At 37.5% G+C, this 24,143-nt stretch overlaps 1 protein-coding gene across 6 annotated transcripts in view; it reads right to left on the minus strand.

Annotated features, from left to right (window-relative positions):
* GKAP1 (G kinase anchoring protein 1) overlaps positions 1–24,143 on the minus strand; it is a 91,502-nt gene that overhangs the window by 44,591 nt on the left and 22,768 nt on the right. For all 6 annotated transcript variants that reach the window (XM_086416815.1, XM_086416817.1, XM_086416816.1 and 3 more), the window contains 3 exons: positions 19,676–19,753; positions 14,458–14,581; positions 11,599–11,621 (listed from right to left, as the gene is read on the minus strand). In XM_086416815.1, the coding sequence (XP_086272941.1) occupies positions 11,599–11,621; positions 14,458–14,581; positions 19,676–19,753 (225 nt within the window). The remainder of the gene's footprint in view (positions 1–11,598; positions 11,622–14,457; positions 14,582–19,675; positions 19,754–24,143) is intronic.

Here is a 24,143-nt window from a genome sequence, read left to right on the forward strand (position 1 = left end):
TGTTTTAAGCACATGTAAATATGCTCTTTCATGAGTACTTGCTTTTCCATCCATTCTTCAATTGAGTTCTTTGGAAAAAATCTTCTCCTACTGTGAAGACCATTATTTCATTCTTCTAATATACTTCAATGGGAAAAAGTCCTTGATTCAATGTATACGTTTAAAGTTAGTGCATTGTGTCAAAGACAGAAATATAGATCAATGGAACAAAATAGAAAGCCCAGAGATAAATCCACACACCTACGGACACCTTATCTTTGACAAAGGAGGCAAGAATATACAATGGATTAAAGACAATCTCTTTAACAAGTGGTGCTGGGAAATCTGGTCAACCAATTGTAAAAGAATGAAACTAGACCACTTTCTAACACCATACACAAAAATAAACTCAAAATGGATTAAAGATCTAAACGTAAGACCAGAAACTATAAAACTCCTAGAGGAGAACATAGGCAAAACACTCTCCAACATACATCACAGCAGGATCCTCTACGACCCACCTCCCAGAATATTGGAAATAAAAGCAAAAATAAACAAATGGGACCTAATTAAACTTAAAAGCTTCTGCACAACAAAGGAAACTATAAGCAAGGTGAAAAGACAGCCTTCAGAATGGGAGAAAATAATAGCAAATGAAGCAACTGACAAACAACTAATCTCAAAAATATACAAGCAACTCCTATAGCTCAATTCCAGAAAAATAAATGACCCAATCAAAAAATGGGCCAAAGAACTAAATAGACATTTCTCCAAAGAAGACATACAGATGGCTAACAAACACATGAAAAGATGCTCAACATCACTCATTATCAGAGAAATGCAAATCAAAACCACTATGAGGTACCATTTCACACCACTCAGAATGGCTGTGATCCAAAAGTCTACAAGCAATAGATGCTGGAGAGGGTGTGGAGAAAAGGGAACCCTCTTACACTGTTGGTGGGAATGCAAACTAGTACAGCCACTATGGAGAACAGTGTGGAGATTCCTTAAAAAACTGGAAATAGAACTGCCTTATGATCCAGCAATCCCACTGCTGGGCATACACACTGAGGAAACCAGAAGGGAAAGAGACACGTGTACCCCAATGTTCATCGCAGCACCGTTTATAATAGCCAGGACACGGAAGCAACCTAGATGTCCATCAGCAGATGAATGGATAAGCAAGCTGTGGTACATATACACAATGGAGTATTACTCAGCCATTAAAAAGAAAACATTTGAATCAGTTCTAATGAGGTGGATGAAACTGGAGCCTATTATACAGAGTGAAGTAAGCCAGAAAGAAAAACACCAATACAGTATGCTAATGCATATATATGGAATTTAGAAAGATGGTAACAATAACCCTGTATATGAGACAGCAAAAGAGACACTGATGTATAGAACAGTCTTTTGGACTCTGTGGGAGAGGGAGAGGGTGAGATGATTTGGGAGAATGGCACTGAAATATGTATAATATCATATATGAAATGAGTCGCCAGTCCAGGTTCGATGCACGATACTGGATGCTTGGGGCTGGTGCACTGGGACAACCCAGAGGGATGGTATGGGGAGGGAGGAGGGAGGAGGGAGGAGGGTTCAGGATGGGGAACACGTGTATGCCTGTGGCGGATTCATTTCGATATATGGCAGAACCAATACAATATTGTATAGTTTAAAAATAAAATAAAATAAAGTTAGTGCATTGTGTGTTTTTCTTACCCTAAAATAATGAACATATTATTCCTGCATTTGCACCTGAATTATTTGGAACATTGCCTTTGACTTTTAGGCCTCTGATCCACTGTGGATGAATTTTTGTGTATGATGTGAAGTAATGTTGCGTTTCAAGTCAAAAGAACTATGGTTTTTCAGGTAGTCATGTATGGATGTGAGAACTGGACTATAAAGAAAGCTGAGCACTTGAAGAATTGATGCTTTTGAATTGTGGTGTTGGAGAAGACTCTTGAGAGTCCCTTGGACTGCAAGGAGATCCAACCAGTCCATCCTAAAGGAAATCAGTCCTGAATATTCATTGGAAGGACTGACTCTGAAGCTGAAACTCCAATACTTGGCCACCTGATGCAAAGAACTGACTGATTTGAAAAGAGCCTGATGCTGGGAAAGACTGAAGGCAGGAGGAGAAGGGGACGACAGAGGATGAGATAGTTGGATGGCATCACCAACTCAGTGGACATGAGTTTGAGTATACTCTGGGCATTGGTGATGGACAGGGAAGCCTGGCATTCTGCAGGCCACGGGGTTGCAAAAAGTCCAACAGGACTGAGCAACTTAACTAAACTGATGTGAAGTAATAATTCCGTCTTTTTTACCCATATATTTAGTTGGTCTCCAAATCCCCACTTATTCTAAAAAGTAAATCCTTTTTCCAGTAATATTCACATCACTTTGCTACAATCAAGGGACATACATGGCTGTTCTGTTCATGGGCCATTTTGTTCTAAAGGTCTATTTGTCTATCACTACTAATAAGTCGCTTCAGTCGTGTCTGACTCTGTGCGATCCCATAGACTGCAGCCACCAGGCTCCCCCGTCCCTGGGATTCTCCAGGCAAGAACACTGGAGTGGGTTGCCATTTCCTTCTCCAATGCATGAAAGTGAAAAGTGAAAGTGAAGTCGCTCAGTAGTGTCTGACACTCAGTGACCCCGTGGACTGCAGCCTTCCAGGCTCCTCTGTCCATGGGATTTTCCAGGCAAGAGTACTTGAGTGGACTGCCATTGCCTTCTCCATGTCTATCACTAGGAAATGGCAACCCATTCCAGTGTTCTTGCCTGGAAAATCCCAGGGATGGGGGAGCCTGGTGGGCTACCGTCTGTGGGGTCGCACAGAGTCAGACATGACTGAAGCAACTTAGCAACAGCAGCATGCCAAATCCAGGCTTCCCTGGTGGATCAGATGGTAAAGCATCTGCCTGCAGTGCGGGAGACCTAGGTTCAATCCCTGGGTTGGAAGATCCCCTAGAGAAGGAAATGGCAACCCACTCCAGTACTCTTGCCTGGAAAATTCCATGGACTGAGAAGCTCCTCAGAGTCTGGTAGGCCACAGTCCATGGGGTCGCAAAGAGTTGGACACGACTGAGCGACTTTACTTACTTACTTTACTATGCCAAATCCTTACTGTATTAGTTAAAAAAAAATCTTGGATATCTGATTTTTAAAATCTGCCTATCTTTGTCTTCCTCAAGAGCATTTTGGCTATTTTTGGTTCTTTGCACTTGCACATTAATTTTAGAAGTGATTTCATTTTTAGTTTAACAACTAACCTGTGATTTTGATTAAGATTACACTGATTTTACAAATTTGAGGAAAAGTGACCCCTTTATAGTAAGTCAGCCAATCCATGAACACGGGTGTCTCCATTTAAGTCTTTACTATCTTTCAATAAAGTTATATAATTTTCCCAATATAGGTTTTATACATAATTTATTAGATTTATAAGAACTATTACAACTTATTATTTTAAAAAAACATTTTGCTTTTAATTACACTTCCTGATGTTGTTGGCATAGAGGAATACAAATAAAAATTGAAAATGTTTCTTCATTTAAAGTTTAGTTCAAAAGTGCATTGTACTAAAGGCAGTGATCAAGAGGCAGTAATACAAGAGGCACTGAGCAAGACCATCCCTAAGAAAATGAAATGCAAAAGGCAAAATGTTGTCTGAGGCCTTTCAAATAGCTGAGAAAAGAAGAGAAGCTAAACCCAAGGAGAAAAGGAAAAATATTCCCATTTGAAAGTACAGTTCAAAGAAGAGCAAGGAGAGATAAGAAAGCCTTCCTCAGTGATCAATGCAAAGAAATAGAGGACAACAATAGAATGGGAAAGACTACAGATCTCTTCAAGAAAATTAGAGATACCAAGGGAACATTTCATGCAACAATGTGTACAAAAAAGGACAGAAATGGCATGGATCTAACAGAAACAGAAGATATTAAGAAGAGGTAGCAAGAATACACAGAAGAACTATATAAAAAAGATCTTCATGACCCAGATAACCACGATGGTGTAATCACTCACCTAGAGCCAGACATTCTGGAATGCAAAGTCAAGTGAGCCTTAGGAAGAAGCATTACAACGAACAAAGCTAGTGGAGGTGATGGCATTTCACCTGAGTTTTTTCAAATCCTAGAAGATGATGCTGTCAAAGTGCTGCATTCAATATGCCAGCAAATTTGGAAAACTCAGCAGTGGCCACAGGACCACAGGAAAAGGTCAGTGTTCATTCCAATCCCAAAGAAAGGCAATGCCAAAGAATGTTCAAACTACTGCACAATTGCACTTATCTCACACACTAGCAAAGTAATGCTCAAAATTCTCCAAGCCAGGCTTCAACAGTATGTGAACCAAGAACTTCCAGATGTTCAAGCTGGATTTAGAAAAGGCAGAGGAACCAGAGATCAAATTGCCAACATCTGATGGATCATCAAAAAAGCAAGACAGTTCCATAAAAACATCTACTTCTGCTTTATTGATTACACCAAAGCCTTTGACTGTGTGGATCATAACAAACTGTGGAAAATTCTGAAAGAGATGGGAACACGAGACCACCTGACCTTCCACGTGAGAAATCTGTATGCAGGTCAAGAAGCAACAGTTAGAACTGCACATGGAACAACAGACTGGTTCCAAATAGGAAAGGAGTATGTCAAGGCTGTATATTGTCACCCTCTTTATTTAACTTATATGCAGAGTACATCATGTGAAATGCCAGGCTGGATGAAGCACAAGCTGGAATCAAGACTGCCGGGAGGAATATCAATAACCTCAGATATGCAGATGACACCACCCTTATGACAGAAAGCAAAGAAGAACTAAAGAGCCTCTTGATGAAAGTCAAAGAGGAGAGTGAAAAAGTTGGCTTAAAACTCCACACTCAGAAAATTAAGATCATGGCATCCGGTCCCATCACTTCATAGCAAACAGATGGGGAAACAATGGAAACAGTGACAGACTTTATTTTTTGGACTCCAAAATCACTGCAGATGGTGATGCAGCCAGGAAATTAAAAGATGCCTGCTCCTTGGAAGAAAGGCTATGACCAACCTAGACAGTATATTAAAAAGCAGAGACATTACTTTGCCAACAAGGCCCGTCTAGTTAAGGCTATGGTTTTTCCTGTGGTCATGTATGGATGTGAGAGTTGGACTGGGAAGAAGGCTGAGCGCCAAAGAATTGATGGTTTTCAACTGTGGTGTTGGAGAAGACTCTTGAGAGTCCCTTGGACTGCAAGGAGATCCAACCAGTCCATTCTGAAGGAGATCAGCCCTGGGATTTCTTTCGAGGGAATGATGCTAAAGCTGAAACTCCAGTACTTTGGCCACCTCATGCGAAGAGTTGACTCACTGGGAAAGATTCTGATGCTGGGAGGGATTGGGGGCAGGAGGAGAAGGGGATGACAGAGGATGAGATGGCTGGATAGTATCACTGACTCGATGGACGTGAGTCTGAGTGAACTCCGGGAGTTGGTGATGGACAGGGAAGCCTGGCGTGCTGCTATTCATGGGGTCGCAAAGAGTCGGACACGACTGAGTGACTGAACTGAACTGAATGTTTATAGTGCCTGTAAATAATACCTTGATAAAGCTATTCTTTAAAATATCATAGCAGCCTCATTCATAACTGTCAAAAAATGGAAACAAACCAAATGTTCACCAACAGGGGAATGAATAAACTCATTGTGACATGTTTACACCACAGAACATAATTCAACAATGGAAAGGAAAAGAACCAGTGATACACAACAACATGGATGAATCCTCAAACATGTTGAGACCACAGAATAACATACTGTATGCTTTATTGTAAATAAAGAGGCAAGACTCATCTATGACAGTAGAAACCACAAAATTGGTTGCCTGTAGGAAGCAGGGTAGGGCACGAGGAATGACAGGGATGGTACAGAAAGGAATTTTTTGATGTAATGAAAATGTTCTTTATCTTGATAGAAATGTAGGTCATATAACTTTACATATGTGTCAAAGCTGCATACTTAAGACTGGTGCATTCTACTGTGTGAAAATTATACTTCAATTAAAAACAAATCTAGTTTCCCACTGAGTACCTGTTTTCTATCTGAAGAACGTATCATTTATAAACTGACAAATACAAATGCACTTGTTGACAATTCGTTTCATATTTCTAAGGGCTCCAAGCCACATTTTAGAAGAACAGCCTCCTGGCTGTAAAGTTTTAAGATACCTTACTATACAGTAATATGCAAACCTCAAAATGCTCCATCTGTATGTTATTTCTCTTTTCCACACTTGAGTGCTCTGAATTTATTCCAAGAAGAAATCTAAATAATGGTGTTCTTTCTATAAGCATAATATTAAAAATTACATTATATATGGGATAAGCCTATCTTTTCTCTCCTAGAATAGACCCTGACAGACTCAAGTTTTGAATCTGACTTGAAATAATTATTTGTTAAACCTTTACTATGCAATTAGCACTATGCTACATATTAGCTACTCTTTTGGAACTCACAATTTACTGAGAAAGATAAAAACTATCACACGATATAATAATAAATGAAATAATTAAGCACTGTTCTGAACATGTCAGAGATGAAAAATACCTGTAAAGCATGACGCCACTTTTTCCTCTTTTATTAATGGCAAACATAATTAACTGATAGTGGTACTTTTCTTGCTGAGCAACGATGCAGTCTCAGAATTCTTCTTAATATTGAGCTCCATGAAGACCCTAACAATGTGCTTGAACTGGCAGAGCAATTAAAACAGGTTTCTCTGCTACAGTGTGATAAAAATACACAGAAGAAGCAGTCCAAAAAGGCTAGAGAAAGTTTTAGTAAGAAGGCAGAACATTCATTCATCAATCAACATTCATGTGTCCATGGGGTCACAAAGAGTCAAGACAAGACTGAGCATATGCATGTGCAGGCAAGCACACACACATACACACAGTATGAAAGGAGTTAGTGCACGCACATGTGCACACACACACACACACACACACTATGAAAGGAGTTAGGACTACCAGAGAAATTAAAGCAGTAAGATATGGTCCCAGATTTCCAAAAAATCAAATTTTAGTCAAGAAGCAAAACAGTGATAAAACAGGATGTTGAGTGCTATCAAGTATACACAGGATGTTTGGGCATCTAAATAAGACCACGATGAGGTAACTTTTCCAGGGAAAAAACTGACTCTTTGGCCAAGTTTCTAAAGCATAGTTAGCCAAATAAAGATGGAGGCGTGTGACATCACCAAGATGGTGACATATGTTGTTCCTGATTTCATACTCTTATAAGAACTAACAACTATTCATAGACAAGACACCACTGAGAAAGATGGAAGGAAAGAATACATGGGAGGCAAGGTAGTATGAGAAAGTATAGCACGTTCCAAAAAACTCTAAATACACTTGCACAGCTTGACACAGTCAATCTTGAAACATGAGGAGGATTTTAATATGTAGTAAGGGAGTGACAATAGTTGAGATACCACTGATTTTATAAATTCTACCATTTAATTATTATTATATGCATGTATTCCTTTAGTAAAAAGTTAAATAACAGCTCTAAATAAATAATGAATCAAGGAAATAATTATTAATAGCTACTAGCCTTAACCCTCAGAGAAGGCAATGGCACCCCACTCCAGTACTCTTGCCTGGAAAATCCCATGGACAGAGGAGCCTGGTAGGCTGCAGTCCACGGGGTCGCTAAGAGTCAGACACGACTGAGCGACTTCACTTTCACTTTCCACTCTCATGCATTGGAGAAGGAAATGGCAACCCGCTCCAGTGTTCTTGCCTGGAGAATCCCAGGGATGGGGGAGCCTGGTGGGCTGCCGTCTATGGGGTCGCACAGAGTCGGACACGACTGAAGCGACTTAGTAGCGGCAGCAGCAGCAGCTGCAGCCTTAACCCTAACTTTATATTGGCTCACAACACTTGAACTCACTCATCAATTTTTAAAATTATCTTTTAAATGTGGAGAAGTCTTAGATTTACAGTAAAGTTTCAGATAATAGAGAATTTCCATACATATCTCTCACCCAGTGTCCCTTGTTGATAACTTCTTACATTATTGTGGTACACTTGTTACAACTAAGGAACCATTATTGGCATATTACTATAATTAGACTTCACACTTTATCTGGATTTCCCTAGAACTAGTTTTCTCTAATGTTCTTTTTCTGTTTCAAGATCCCATCCAGGATACATTACATTTAGTTATCCTGTCTCCTTAGCCTTCTCTGAGCATGACATTTTCTCACACTTTGTTTTTGATGACCTTTATATTTTCAAGTCATATAGGTACAATGGTCAGTTAGTATGTTGCATGGTCCTGGATATTCATTTGTTTGATTTTTCTCAAAACTAGACATGTGTTTTAGGGGAAAAAAACACAGAGGATTAGGCCATTCTCATCACATCAAGGATACATACTACCAACATGATTTAACACTAATATTAACATTTATCACCTGGCAAGGCTGTGTCTGCCAGGTTTCTCCAGTGTAGTTACTTTGCCTCCCTTTCTATAGTCTACCTTTGGAAGCAAGTTATTAAATACATCCCACACTCAAGGGAAGTGGAGAGAGTTAAACAAAAGCAGATGTTTTCCTGCAATACTCTTGCATTTTCTATGATCCAATGGATGTTGGCAATTTGGTCTCTGGTTCCTCTGCATTTTCTAAAACCAACTTGAAGATCTGGAAGTTCTCGGTTCACGTACTGTTGAAGCCTGGCTTGGAGAATTTTGAGCATTACTTTGCTAGTGTGTGAGATGAGTGCAATTGTGCAGTAGTTTGAACATTCTTTGACACTGCCTTTCTTTGGGACTGGAATGAACACTGACCTTTTCCTGTGGTCCTGTGGCCACTGCTGGGTTTTCCGAATTTGCTGGCATATTGAATGCAGCACTTTCATAGCATCATCTTTTAGGATTTGAGATAGTTCAGCTGGAATTCCATCACCTCCATTAGCTTTGTTCGTTGTGATGCTTCCTAAGGCCCACTTGACTTTACATTCCAGAATGTCTGGCTCTAGCTGAGTGATCACACCATCGTGGTTATCTGGGTCATGAAGATCTTTTTTGTATAGTTCTTCTGTGTATTCTTGCTACCTCTTCTTAATATCTTCTGTTTCTGTTAGGTCCATGCCATTTCTGTCCTTTATTGTGCCCATCGTTGCATGAAATGTTCCCTTGGTATCTCCAATTTTTTTGAAGAGATCTCTTAGTCTTTCCCATTCTTCTGCTGTCCTCTTACTTCTTTGCACTGATCACTGAGGAAGGCTTTCTTATCTCTCCTTGCTCTTCTTTGGAACTGTACATTCAAATGGGAATATCTTTCCTTTTCTCCTTGGGTTTAGCTTCTCTTCTTTTCTCAGCTATTTGAAAGGCCTCCTCAGACAACGATTTTGCCTTTTTGCATTTCTTTTTCTCAGGGATGGTCTTGATCACTGCCTTCTGTTCAATGTCACGAACTTCCATCCATAGTTCTTCAGGCACTCTATGAAATCTAATCCCTTGAATCTATTTGTCACTTTCACTTTATATTCATAATGGATTTGATTTGGGTCATACCTGAATGGTCTAGTGGTTTTCTCTACTTTTTCTTCAATTTAAGAATTTCCCTAATTTCTTCAATTTCCCTATTTTCTTCAATTTCTTCCGTTTAAGTATCCAAGTCCCCATAAAATTAGTAATACATTCAATAGTAGCAGAATGTAACTTTGGTATATTTTTAATACATATCATAGAATAATGTGATACATATTTTTGTGACCAATTTCTTAAAATATTTATGTAGGAAATAAATTATAATTAGACTGCATTTACAAATGTTTACAACATTTTAATCAAGATTACTCACAGTGAATTTTATTACATATCAAATTATTTTAAAATAGATAAATACAGCCCTAAAACTATAATGAAACACAAAACATATGTTATGTCACATGTTTGTTTAAATAAAACTTGGGTTAAATATATTAAATAAATCATGTCAGTCTTTTTTTTTTCCTTTCATGTCAGTGAAGAAAAAAAAAGTAAGCATAAATAGCTCTTAAAAATTATCTTTCCCTCCACTAACAGTTGCCAGTACTATCTGAAGAATATGTGTATCTGCTTTATCATTTGCATAAAACTACCTTCCCAATAAATCAATGGATTAAAAAAAAATGAAATCAGTCCAAAAGTACACATCTTCCACTTTCAAACACATAATTAATGTGTGTGTTAGTCACTCAGTCATGTTGACCCTTTCTGATCCCATGGACTGTAGCCCACTGTTCATGGAATTCTCCAAGCAGGAATTCTGGAGTGGGTAGCCATTCCCTTCTTCAGGGTATCTTCTAATATATAATATTCAGTCTATATTTGCAGGCATTTAAATTTTAATCTAAAAACAGTGATAGTGGCTTGTGCTGCTACTGCTGCTGCTAAGTCGCTTCAGTCGTGTCCGACTCTGTGTGACCCCATAGATGGCAGCCTACCAGGCTCCCCCATCCCTGGGATTCTCCAGGCAAGAACACTGGAGTGGGTTGCCATTTCCTTCTCCAATGCATGAAAGTGAAAAGTGAAAGTGAAGTCGCGCAGTCATGTCCAACTCTTCGAGACCCCATGGACTGCAGCCTACCAGGCTCCTCTGTCCATGGGATTCTCCAGGAAGAGTACTGGAGTGGGGTGCGATTGCTTTGTCCGATAGTGGCTTGTAAATAACTTTAAAAGAATTTCAATCATCTGTTTTAACAATAAATGAGTTTTGTGTTTGTGTGCACAGCTGAGGACTATATTACTAATATAGTTACAGAGTTATATAGATGTCGTTTTCTTAGAAAGGATTTCATTTCCCTGACCTGTCAAGAAAACATCTGCAACAACAAAAATAGTCAAAACTCTGCATGTATTCTACAGTGAAATCAAGGAACACCTGACTATTAAAAAAATCAATTAATGGAATTACTAACAAGAAAATATACAGGACACAAAATAATGAAACCTTAGATTATTACCTAAAGAAGCCAAAGAACTCTTAACATTTTATTAGTACCTTCCTCAATATTACAAGGTATTTTATAAAAGTATCTGCCAATGCTAAAAGGTTTATAGAGACTGTATTAGTCTTAACAGAAAAAAGTAACCAATAACACTAGAAAAGTATGTGTAGGTTGCACTACCCTCTAATGGCAAATGATAAGAGAAATATATGACCAGGTTAATCTTATCCACAGGTATAAACAGTAAAATCACAGCTTACCTCACAATCTCTATAATTCCAAAATATCCTGAGTCATGGTTTCACCATTTTTTTTTAATAAAGTTTGAAGTATTATACTACTTTTCCCTAAAATTTTAAGCTTACATGTGGTAACATTCAAACAGTAATTAGGTTGCTAAAGTCAAATGATACTGTATTTCATGCAAATAGTATTTTTATTCTACTGTACTGTACTTTATATCATTTAAATTGCAAGCAAAGGATTGAGTTTAGTTATTCATGACAAACGTGAGCTATCCTTTAAATGGCTATATCTCAAAAAAAACTTATAAACACTAAAGTACTACTCTTAAAACCAACAAATGTCTTCTAGAATAAAGATGGTTACAACAACACTTACCTCAGTCTTTTTACTAATGTGATCTGTAAACAAACAAAAAAAAATGGTGAGACTTCGTTGAAGGACATTAACATGTAAAATATTTCAATATGTACAAAATATTTAAACTAAGTTATTGAAAAGAATTTCAAAATTCTAAGAGTTACACCAGGCTTCTCTGGTGGCTCAGCAGTAAAGAATCTGCCTACATCCCTGAATCAAGAAGATCCCCTTGAGAAGGAGATGGCAACTCACTCCAATATTCTTGCCTAGGAAATTCCATGGACAGAGAAGCCTGGTGGGCTACAAAAGAGTTGGATATAACTCAGCAACTGAACAACAACAATAAGAGTTACAGAAGTCATTTGGGGGTTGTCTGGGACTCACATCAGATTTATTTTTCTAGGGATAAGATGTTAAAATTTACCATATAATTACTAATTTGCTCAGCTTAAGGACTCATATCCCACTAAATGCCACCCATACCAAGGGGTATTATTAAATTCTAAACATTTGAATGTCATATATTTTAGATTTGTTGTTTCACATAATTTTTTTGGAGGGGGGAGCACTTGAAGGGAGGTAAACATGTCTAAAATCAAATCACAGGGTACTGTTAGTGTAAAGATTGTACAGACCACTGCCTTTGTGGGATAAAAGGTAGAATAGTAATTTGTGTCCTGTAAAACTATTAGCTAGGTTTCTTAAAATTTAAAACTACATATTATAGTGGTATGATAATATTGTGAAAAAAATCCTAAAAATTAATGTACATTTATGTTGACATAGCTATATCGAAATTAAACAATTAAACCACTGACTTAGTAACAACACAGTATTTCTGGGAAATGATTACAAGGAAGACACTGGGAATCCACATAGACAAAAGGTTGAAACTAATAGGTAGCAAGTGTTTTTATTTAAACTGGAGATGATCAAGGTATCTAATATTTAACAATGCTTCCCAGGCACAGTAGAAACTTTCCATTCTCAAGGACTAAAAATAATTTAACAGCATAGTTTCTTATGAGAAATCTATTTGCAAACCTAAAAGCTGGGTCCAATTCTCTAAAGTATCCACTGATCAGAATAGAGTCCATAAACCCAGTAAATGTTAAAATCGTGTTTGAGGTCAAACTACCAAATCCTGATAGGCTACTCAGTCATTCTTCTTGCATGTTCTACTTGGTATTCAACGTGAAGCCAGAAACCCAGGCAAGAACCATGATTGTGTTTATCATGTTTTGAAATAGCTGTGCAGCCTGCCTTTAACAATAGCATACTAATGTCATTCTCAACTCGTCTAATAAATTTACATAATATTTCAACATATGATAAATAAATTAAAGTTTTAAAAAACATTCTTTTCATATCTTTGCCTAGTTTATAATGACATAACTCTTATATAAAATCATTCTTACTAAAATTGGAAATTTAACATGTATCTGTTGTTTTAACCCCAAAACAAAGTGACTTAATCAGAAAAGTCAGCTATAGGAAAAACTTTCCTCATCCTTAAATGTATACAATGCAATCCTCTAAATTTATTCCTAACTTCACAGACTAGAAGGATATCCAACCTAAAGGAGATCAGTCCTGGGTATTCACTGGAGGGACTGATGTTGAAGCTGAAACTCCAATACTTTGGCCACCTCATGCGAAGAGCTGACTCATTTGAAAAGACCCTGATGCTGGCAAAGATTGAGGGCAGAAGGAGAAGGGGATGACAAGAGGATCAGATGGTTGGATGGCATCATTGACTCGATGGACATGGGTTTGGGTGTATTCCGGGAGTTGGTGATGCACAGGGAGGCCTGGTGTGCTGCGGTTCATGGGGTTGCAAAGAGTTGGACACGACTGAGTGACTGAACTGAACTCACAGACAGGCTTGTTTCTAAAAACAGTAAAGTTTTTTTTTAATATATTACTGTTATGGTCTTACTAATCCTCATTGACGGTTTCCCTGGTGGCTTAGATGGTAAAGAATCTGCCTCTAATGCAGGAGATCTGGGTTCGATCCCCAGGTTGGGAAGATCCCTTGGAGAAGGGAACAGCAACCCACTCCAGTATTCTCTGCCTGCAGAATTCCATGGACAGAGGAGCCTGGTGGGCTACAGTCCACGGGGTGACCAATGCATTAAGTTTAAATTCATACGAGTTAAACTGACTTCAAGATCAATGAACAAACAGCTGTTCATTTGGTCAGCAACTACTCTTATTTTCCTTTGAATATAATTCCCTGCAATACAGTTGGACCTTGCTGTTTATCTGTTCAGCAACTGTTTTGACTGGTATAAGCATGGCTTGTTGTTATTTAGTTGTTAAGTCGTGTCTAACTCTTTTGCAACCCCATGGACTGTAGCTTACCAGGCTCTTCTGTCCATGGGATTCTCTAGGCAAGATTACAGGAGTGGGTTACCATTTCCTTCTCCAGGGGATCTTTCCAACCCAGGGATCAAACCCATGTTTCCTATGTCTCCTGCACTGGCAGGCAGATTCTCTTCCACTGCGCCACCTGGGAAGCCCCCTATTTCTGGTCTAGTGTAAGTCAAATTACTTTATGTGTAAGGACAATAACATGTTTCAAGATGACTCAAAACTACAAATATCAATTTTTATTTTCAGTGAATTGTAGAAAAGGGGCAAATTCAGAAATACAGAAAGATAAATTCTTACTGAAATTTTATGAGATTTTAATGACTGCGTTTAAATCACTTTAACCCCCAAATAGTTTATTTCCAAGCAGGTTTACATGTTTTACATTCTAAGTAACATATTAATGAAACAATCTTATTTTAAAAATTAGAAAGGTACTTAAACTTAAGTATACAAAGACTCAGAATAGTTTCTCTGGCTTAATAGATTTTGTACATATATTACCTTCAGACTGAAACTCTTTTAGTGATATTGTGAGAGGTTTGTCTTTTCCCTGATGAGTCTTTCTTTTGTCTTTTTTATTCATAACCTTTGACTGAGTCGATGCATTTTCAGCATTTTCATATTCCTAAAAAAAATTACCAACAATAATTAAGCTTGGTTTACACTAGTAAAATCAATTCACCAATATGGAATATGTTTCTTAAAGTTATATTTTTAAAGATAAGAGGCAAATAAAAAAATCAAAACAGAGGCTAGCCAAACTGTATAAAAAGTTACCTGTTTACAGATATACTTAATCTTTTGACTATTACACACTAAAATAAAAATTAAAAGCTATACCTTGATCTATTGAGTTGCTCATCCTCTTCATTTCAGGACCAAAGTTAACACAATAATCTAGGGTCAATTTCCTTTTGCAAGCAAACTGAAATCTGGCTTCTGCTAGTCTCTGACACTAAAATTAAAGTCAGCCTCCTGGTGGCTCAGATGGTAAAGAATCTGCCTGCAATGCGGGAGACTCAGGTTTGATCTCTGGATTGGGAAGATTCCCTGGAGAAGGGAATGGCAATCCACTCCAGTATTCTTGCCTGGAGAATTCTATGGACAGAGGCTACAGTCCACGGGGTGGCAGAGTCAGACACAACTGACCAACTCACACTTTCAGTTTTCTTTTTCAAAGCCAAAGACTTTTTTTTTTAAGCATCTCTTGGTTTTTTCAATACACTTCTGACTATGCTTATTTCTCCTTCACTGGTTTCTCTTTTCCCAACTATGTTCTTTAAAATGCAGGTGCTGCAACAAAGGAAACTACTAGCAAGGTGAAAAGACAGCCTTCAGAATGGGAGAAAATAATAGCAAATGAAGCAACTGACAACTAATCTCAAAAATATACAAGCAACTCCTACAGCTCAACTCCAGAAAAATAAATGACCCAATCAAAAAATGGGCCAAAGAACTAAATAGACATTTCTCCAAAGAAGACATACAGATGGCTAACAAACACATGAAAAGATGCTCAACATCACTCATTATCAGAGAAATGCAAATCAAAACCACTATGAGGTACCATTTCCCGCCAGTCAGAATGGCTGTGATCCAAAAGTCTATAAGCAATAAATGCTGGAGAGGGTGTGGAGAAAAGGGAACCCTCTTACACTGTTGGTGGGAATGCAAACTAGTACAGCCACTATGGAGAACAGTGTGGAGATTCCTTAAAAAACTGGAAATAGAACTGCCTTATGATCCAGCAATCCCACTGCTGGGCATACACACTGAGGAAACCAGAAGGGAAAGAGACACGTGTCCCCCAGTGTTCATCACAGCACTGTTTATAATAGCCAGGACATGGAAGCAACCTAGATGTCCATCAGCAGACGAATGGATAAGAAAGCTATGGTACATATACACAATGGAGTATTACTCAGCCATTAAAAAGAAAACATTTGAATCAGTTCTAATGAGGTGGATGAAACTGGAGCCTATTATACAGAGTGAAGTAAGCCAGAAAGAAAAACACCAATATAGTATACTAACGCATATATATGGAATTTAGAAAGATGGTAACAATAACCCTGTATATGAGACAGCAAAAGAGACACTGATATATAGAACAGCCTTATGGTCTCTGTGGGAGACAGAGAGGGTGGGAAGATTTGGGAGAATGGCATTGAAACATGTAAAATATCATGTATGAAACGAGTCGCCAGTCCAGGTTCGATGCACAATGCTGGATGCTTGGGGCTAGTGCACTGGGACGACCCAGAGGGAGGGTATGGGGAGGGAGGAGGGAGGAGGGTTCAGGATGGGGAACACATGTATACCTGTGGTGGATTCATTTCATTATTTGGCAAAACCAATACAATATTGTAAAGTTTAAAAATAAAATAAAATTTTGAAAAATAAAATAAAATGCAGGTGCTGTTCACCATTATTCCATCCTTAACCTATCTTCATATCCTTTATACCTGTTGTTCCTCAAAATTTAAAGCTCTACCTGATGACTTGTGTACGTACAGACAACTCACATGGAATGTTCAATAAACATCTGCAAACTAAGCGTGTTGAACTCCTAGTGAGTACCTTATTTAGTATCACCATCATTACACTGTCTAGGCTAGAAACCTCAGTGATCTTTGCCTATTCTTCCTTTATATTTTATATGCAAATTAGTTACTAGGTCTTGTTGAGTTTATCTCCTAAAAAGCTCTTAAATCTATTCTCATTTATTCATCCCCAGCAGGGGAGTTCAGTTCAGTTCAGTTGCTCAGTCATGTCTGACTCATTACAACTCCATGGACTTCATACTTTGTCATTTCCCTTGCCTTCTTTAACTTGACATTACAATACTCTCTAGTTTTAGCCCCACCACTCATCTTCTACACTGTTATAGCATGAGTTTCTAAAATGAAAACCTGAAATCTAAAAGTTACAAATATTCAACAGCTCTCTCCCAACAAGTGTATGAAAGTCAATCTCCTAAGTCTGCACACAATATTTATAGTCTATTCTGGAGGCAGTATCTCCAGCAACTCTAGGTACTAAATTACAGTTTTTCAAAATGCTACTCTTTCACATGTATACATACAAGACATAAACTCACCTCTCCTTTCTTGAGAATGCCTTTCTCTTGCCTACGGATGAACTTTTAATACATCAAGTAAGACTCCTCTTTAAGAACCTTTTCCTAAGATATCCTGCCATCCTAAGATATCCTGTCACAACATGGATAGACCTTGATAACATTATGCTCAGTGAAATAAGTTAGAGAAAGAGAAGTACTGAATGATATCACTTATATAAGGAATCTTTTTTAAAAGAAAAAAGTCAAACCTATTAAAAAAGAGTAAAAGTAGTTACCAGGGGATGGTAAGATGAGACCAACGCTGTTTAAGTATACAAACTTATAATGAGTAATAAATAAACCACAGAGATCCAATGCACAGTATAATGAATAAAAATCAATAATACTAAATACTATAACACTATCATATGATAAATATCACTTCACTGGCAATCATACTACAATATACAAATATATCAAACTAACACACTATACATCTTATATTTACATACTGTTAACACTTCAGATTTATCAAACAAAAAAAGAATCCCTTCCTGAAATCCACCCCCATCAAAAGCACAGAAAATTCTATCTTACTGAATGCCCACTGCAATGAAAACATAACTATACACTACAATTATATGTGTGTCTCTCACTTCACTCCTTCTACTAAATTCAATAGCTTGGACCATGTCTCTATCTTTGTACTGCATGCCTAGCAATTTTTGACTATTCAAAAAAATATTTGGTGAGTGAGTGACAGGATAGAAAATGCCATCCCACACTTTAGCTATTATGAAAACCTTTAGGCTAAAACAATCATATTTATTTTTTCGGAATATTGACTGAATATCTACATCACTGTAATTACATCAAACTAGCCATTGCATGGGGCTTCCCTCGTGGCTCAGCAGTAAAGAATGTGCCAGCAATGCAGGAGACCCGGGTTTGATCCCTGGGTCAGGAAGATCCCCTGGAGGAAGGTATGGCAACCCACTCCAGTATTCTTTCCTAGAGAATCTCATGGACAGAGAAGCCTGTCCACAGGCTGTAGTCCATAGGGCAGCACAGAGTTGGACACAACTGAAGTAACTAAGTAGCAGCAGCAGCAGTCATCACCTAGAAAAGGAGTTTGACCATCTCTGAGAATCATTATAGTCTGATAAAACCTGCGCTTTTAGGTACCAGGCCTATTGCTAAGTCGCTTCAGTCGTGTCCAACTCTGTGTGACCCCATAGACGGCAGCCCACCAGGCTCCCCTGTCCCTGGGATTCTCCAGGCAAGAACACTGGAGTGGGTTGCCATTTGCTTCTCCAATGCATGAAAGTGAAAGGGGAAAGTGAAGTCGCTCAGTTGTGTCTGAACCTCAGCGACCCCATGGACTGCAGCCTACCAGGCTCCTCCGTCAATGGGATTTTCCAGGCAAGAGTACTGGAGTGAGGTGCCATTGCTTCTCCGACCAGGCCTATGACTGCATCAAAAACCTGGCTGGGAGCATATTTTACCAATATCATCTACTCTACTCCTCCTCTATAGGTATGGCTATTGCTTTTAGCTTTAGAATGTAGATATATATTTAACAACAAATCGTCACTGTATGGTAATACTCTATTTGATAAATTTTATCTTCGAACCGAGCAAGTCAGGAGGATTTTTCCAGTGTAATCTGAAAGGTCATTTAAATGATTAAATCATAGTAAAGCTAGCTGAATCCACTTTTGTAATTGCCAGCTTTGTGTCTAAATGAACAAATAACAGTAAGGATTACAGTTATCCTTGATTATTCCAGATAATACAAATAGGGACATGAAAAATGAAACTAACACATACAGTGTACCAAGTCCAGTCTAATAGCAACTTTCATCCTCTTCCCTTGAGCTACAAATAAATGGCAAAATCATCTACTGTAAATGTTCACTCCTCTACACCCTTCATGTTGAGTGAAGGAGTTAGTGTACAGTGATATAGTCTAAAGGCCCGTAAGCCCAAAGGCCCGTAAGCCCAAAGGCCATTTGTGATCAACCACTAAGTAACCACAAGTTGAGTAAATTTTACAGACCAAAAAAAAATTACCAATGTATGCAAAAGACTAAAATGTTAAACAATATGGAGATAATATAAATGCTCAATTTAAATATATAAAATAGAAACAAATGCTACTTTTTTATAGTTATAAGCTATATAATGCATTTCAACACATAGCCCTATATCAAAGCTTAGTGATAAATGCTAAATTCACAAGGTCGAATTATCAGAAACGTCCTCTCATTTACTTTAACTACAATGTATCTTCAGTAGAGGGTGTTTTAATGGATGCCCCTGTACACAGAGTTACTCAAATTTTTAAATCTTAACTATTTTCTATGTTCATTTAAAATAAGATAAAATAAATCATCTGCTATTCATTTCCTCTCTCCCTTTCATCGTGGGTGGAGAAATTTCTTAACTAAACATTCCAAATCACCAGACAAAGCTTAGTCCACATGTTTGTGGTATCTCTCAAAACTTGAGAATCTCATAAAAACTTTATGTTAATACTTTGATACAAGGATGGATTTTTACGACAGAGTTTAAAGGAGAACTTTTATACAAAATTTAGGAAGGCTGGTTCAAACTTTCGATGACTTAAAATATCTACATCAATAAATGTGTAAATACCTTTTTGTGTTCTTCATATTCTAATTTACTCAGCAACAATGCCTTCTCAAGATCTGCTTCAAACATTTCAGATGTCAGCTAAAAGTAAAAAGTTTCACAATAAACAGATATAGCATTATATGACACCAGCGAAATAACCATGATAATATATACAGAATAAGAAAAAAAATACTTTAAAAAACAGTTGGGTTCTCCAAAGTTATCTATCCATACCAAAGTAGAGAACTCCATGTTTTATAGATGATACCAAAGCAAAAACTTACAATTTTGATATTTTTACTTCCTCGTTGTCAATTATCTGTTGTGTAACACAATCTTTTTACTCTAATAAAAAAAATCTTACAAAGAAATTGACACTATAACAGATGTCAAAGATGGTATCTAGTTTTGGAGGCACAAAATATAATGTTACTAAAAACAAATAAGAATACTAAAAACTCAATAAGCATTATAAAACATACCATGTCCTTAATATAGCCTAATTTGCAGGTACAGAACCTTTAAATAAGGTGACCAATTGTTTTGGCATATGCCTTATGTTACAGTAAAATTACAGTGCATCTTTTTATTGTTTTCTTTTTATTCCTTTTGTATGACTGGTCTACCTTTAAAGTCATCTAATACTACTGTAGTAAAATGATTCTTTGTGATCTGTATCTTTTGGTTCCTCTCCCTCACCACTCAGTCTCACCTTAACCTCTGACAATTCAGCTCCTGCCACCTCCAATCAAATTAGTCTTTAAGACTTACTTTTCCTATTTCCTAACTGCCCAACAGAATTGGTACCGTATCTGATTGAGACTTTGGGTTGTCTACCTTTGGAGGTAAGGTATGTCTGCAGCTAAATATAGGATAGTTGCAATAGGACAACAGTAAACTATCCTGGATTTGTTTACATGTATGTGTCAACTTATTCATACCATATAAAAACATACCTTCAATGGGCATTGCTTTTAATCTGTCCACAATACCTTCCTTTATTCCTCTGAATAACAACACTTCAATCCAGTGTCCTAGGATTCTGGCAAGACAGTCACCACCTGATTCTTTACACCACTCGCTAGCATATCCACAAACACCCCAGCTGCCATTGCAACCACCAACAGGAAGGGAGCAAAGGACCCAGCTATTTTTTGTTCTCTTGGGAATTAAATTTTGAGAACAAACACAAAGTAAGTAGGGTTCAATCAGCTGATTATAGCCTCTAAAAGTGAGTATACTAGCTCTACTAGTTCATGCCTAAGAGCACCCCAGAATTTCTTAGTTTTCCTCATTCCCAAGGTCTCATTGTTTAGTTTTTAATTCAAATCTGTTAATTAGTATCATTTACCAAATTATTTTTTGCCCAAGTTACTCAGAATTGTTTCTGCTGCTTAACAATTTTAAAAAACTGAACTAAAACAGAAATAAGTTTCTAAAAGCAGTAATCTGTTTCAAAGGGATACCTTGAAAATTAGAAAAATGTTAACACTGGACATCAGGACCTGATAAATCATTTATTTCTAATCAATGTTATCCCTTTGAAAGTATCTCATCCAACCCTATACTGAGATAATAAAAAGAGGGGAAAAACTAGGTTTATCACAAAAAAATTAATCTAACTCAGAGAAAAATACAATTAGAACTGAAATTGTAAATAAGGGCATACAGAAATTCTCGTTAATTCCCAAGTGAATTGTACATACTTTTTCTAAGGAATAACTGAAAGAACTGAAGAATTACTTCAATCCAAATGAATAATGATCAGGAAAAAGTAATCTTTCTTAAAGGTTAACTTTTTATACTTTATTATATAAATGTGTATTTAAAGTTAAAAGGTAAAAACAAATTGGATTCATGTTGTTGTTGTAGTTGTCCAGTCACTAAGCCATGTCCAACTCATTGTGACCCCATGAATTGCAGGATGCCAGGCTTCCTTGTTCTTCACCATCTCCCAGAGTTTGTTCAAACTCATATTCATTGAGTTGGTGATGCCATCCAACTATCTAATTCTGTTGCCCTCTTCTGCCTTCAGTCTTTCCCAGCATCAGAGTCTTTTCCAATGCAGTTGGCTCTTCACATCAGCGGCCAAATTATTGGAGTTTCATCAGCTTCAGTATCAGTCCTTCAGTGACTATTCAGGGTTGATTACCTTTAAGATTGACTGGTTTGATCTCTGTGCTGTCCTAGGGATTCTCAAAAGCGTCTTCTACAGAACTACAGTTCGAAAGCATCAAATCTTAGGCACTCGGCCTTCTTTATGATCCAACTCTCACACCCTTACGTGACTACTAGAAAACCATAGCTTTGATTATGCAGACCTTTGTTGGCAAAGTGATATCTCTGCTTTTTAATACGCTGTCTAGGTTTGTCTAGGCTTTTCTTCCAAGGAGCAAGTATAGTTTCATTCCATGGCTGCAGTCACCATCGGCAGTGATTTTGGACCTCAAGAAAATAAAACCTGTCACTGTTTCCATTTTTCCCCCTTCTATTTGTCATGAAGTGATGGGACTGTATGCTATGATCTTAGTTTTTTGAATGTTGAGTTTCAAGCCAGATTTTTCACTCTCCTCTTTCACCTTCATCAAGAGGCTCTTTAGTTCCTCTTCACTTTCTGCCATTAGAGCGGTATCATCTGCATTATCTGAAGTTGCTTATTTTTCTCCCAGCAATCTTACTTCCATGTTAATGACATGGATTCATGTTAGTATCACACAAAAAAAGGAAATTTATATCAATCTTTCCACCAAAACACAAAGCAAACAGAGTACAAAATATTTCAATATAATTAGAGCATAGCAAAGTAACCCCATAGAAAAAGTAACAAAACTACTTAAATTTATTCTGAGCAAAGTTGTTTCAATTTACCACCATGCTATTAACCCATATTAATGACATTTAAAATTTACAGAAAAGGCATTTAAGATTATTTCCAATATGTCACATATTCTGACTAATATTCCAAAAACAAATCCCTGGGCAAGAGAAGAGGTGATGAAGGTGGGAGTCTTGCAAGATGTCATTATTCTTTTTCATATTATCTCATATAACTTAAGTATATAGGTAGCTGATTCTAAGAGCATGATAAAAATGAATGAAGTGGACCTTTTAAAAGTAAAAAATATGGCTCTCCCCAACATTTGATTCTAAACATAGCAGTTTAGAGCTTACATTTACCTTTTAATTATTAACAAAAACTAGTATACAAGGAAATACAATTAGGATAAAATGATTTAAATTTCAGTTTAGCTTTATTAAAACTACAAAAAACTTATAAAACGTCACTATATGATCAATCAGTTTATAAGGATTCATAGAGAACCTTCTATGTGCTTTGCCTGTAGGCCTTAAAGAAGAAGCATAAATTTGGCTTTTGCCCTCAAAGCATTTCTACCCCAGTTGGGAACAGAAAACTTATGCACATGACACAGAGAGAACAGAATGAGACATTAAAAGTGCTACAAAAGTTGAGGGGAAAAAGGTAAACAAGAACAAAGAAGCATACACAAAAGAAACTATTAAGTTGGTCCTTAAAGGATAGATATCATTTGGATAGGTAGAAAAGGAATGAAAGTATTTTAGGAGGAAAGAGTCATATGAACAAAAGTATGATATTAAGAACAGACACATCATGGGATACATGATAAAAGATGAGTTCTATGAAATACAAGAGGAATGTGAAAAACACAGGCTTTGAGAGATCACACAGGTGGATGATTTAAATTTCTCTTCTACCCATGCTAGCTGTGACATGGGGCAAGTTACGTTCTTCTGTGAATTTCAAGTTTGCTGCTGCTGCTAAGTCGCTTCAGTAGTGTCCAACTCTGTACAACCCCATAGACGGCAGCCCACCAGGCTCCCCCGTCCCTGGGATTCTCCAGGCAAGAACACTGGAGTGGGTTGCCATTTCCTTCTCCAACGCATGAAAGTGAAAAGTGAAAGTGAAGTCATTTAGTCAAGTCCGACTCCTAGCGACCCCATGGACTGCAGCCTACCAGGCTCCTCCGTCCATGGGATTTTCCAGGCAAGAGTACTGGAGTGGGCTGCCATTGTCTTCTCCAGAATCTCAAGTATATTTATACATAAAAAGAGAACTTAAATACCTACCTTGCAGGGTACTTTTAAAAATTTAAAGCTATAATATATGTAAAGTACCTAGTACAGTGCCTACCTTGCACAAGAGTTGCACACAGTAAATAAGAATTCCTCTTCTCTATGCTGGAGAACAGGAGAAAATAAGACTGCTTAGGTAGGTAAAATTGGGTTCCAGACACTCCCTAAAAACTAGGGATTCAGGATAGATCAAAGAGGAACACTGATAAAAGTGATTTTAAAGAAATAAACTGGCATATTAGGAGAATGAGAACTTAGAATCAACGGGTCTGGCTAAACTACTGCAGTCCCAGCATACAGAAACCTGGACCTGACCATAGCAATGCAGGAAACAAAGAACACCATTTCTCAGCAAAGAATGACCAAGTTTTAGAAC

This window comes from Bos grunniens, chromosome 8 (assembly GCF_055505025.1).
Source record: "Bos grunniens cultivar Pamir isolate PY7600 chromosome 8, Bosgru_T2T1.0, whole genome shotgun sequence".
NCBI classification, from domain to species: Eukaryota; Metazoa; Chordata; class Mammalia; order Artiodactyla; family Bovidae; genus Bos; species Bos grunniens.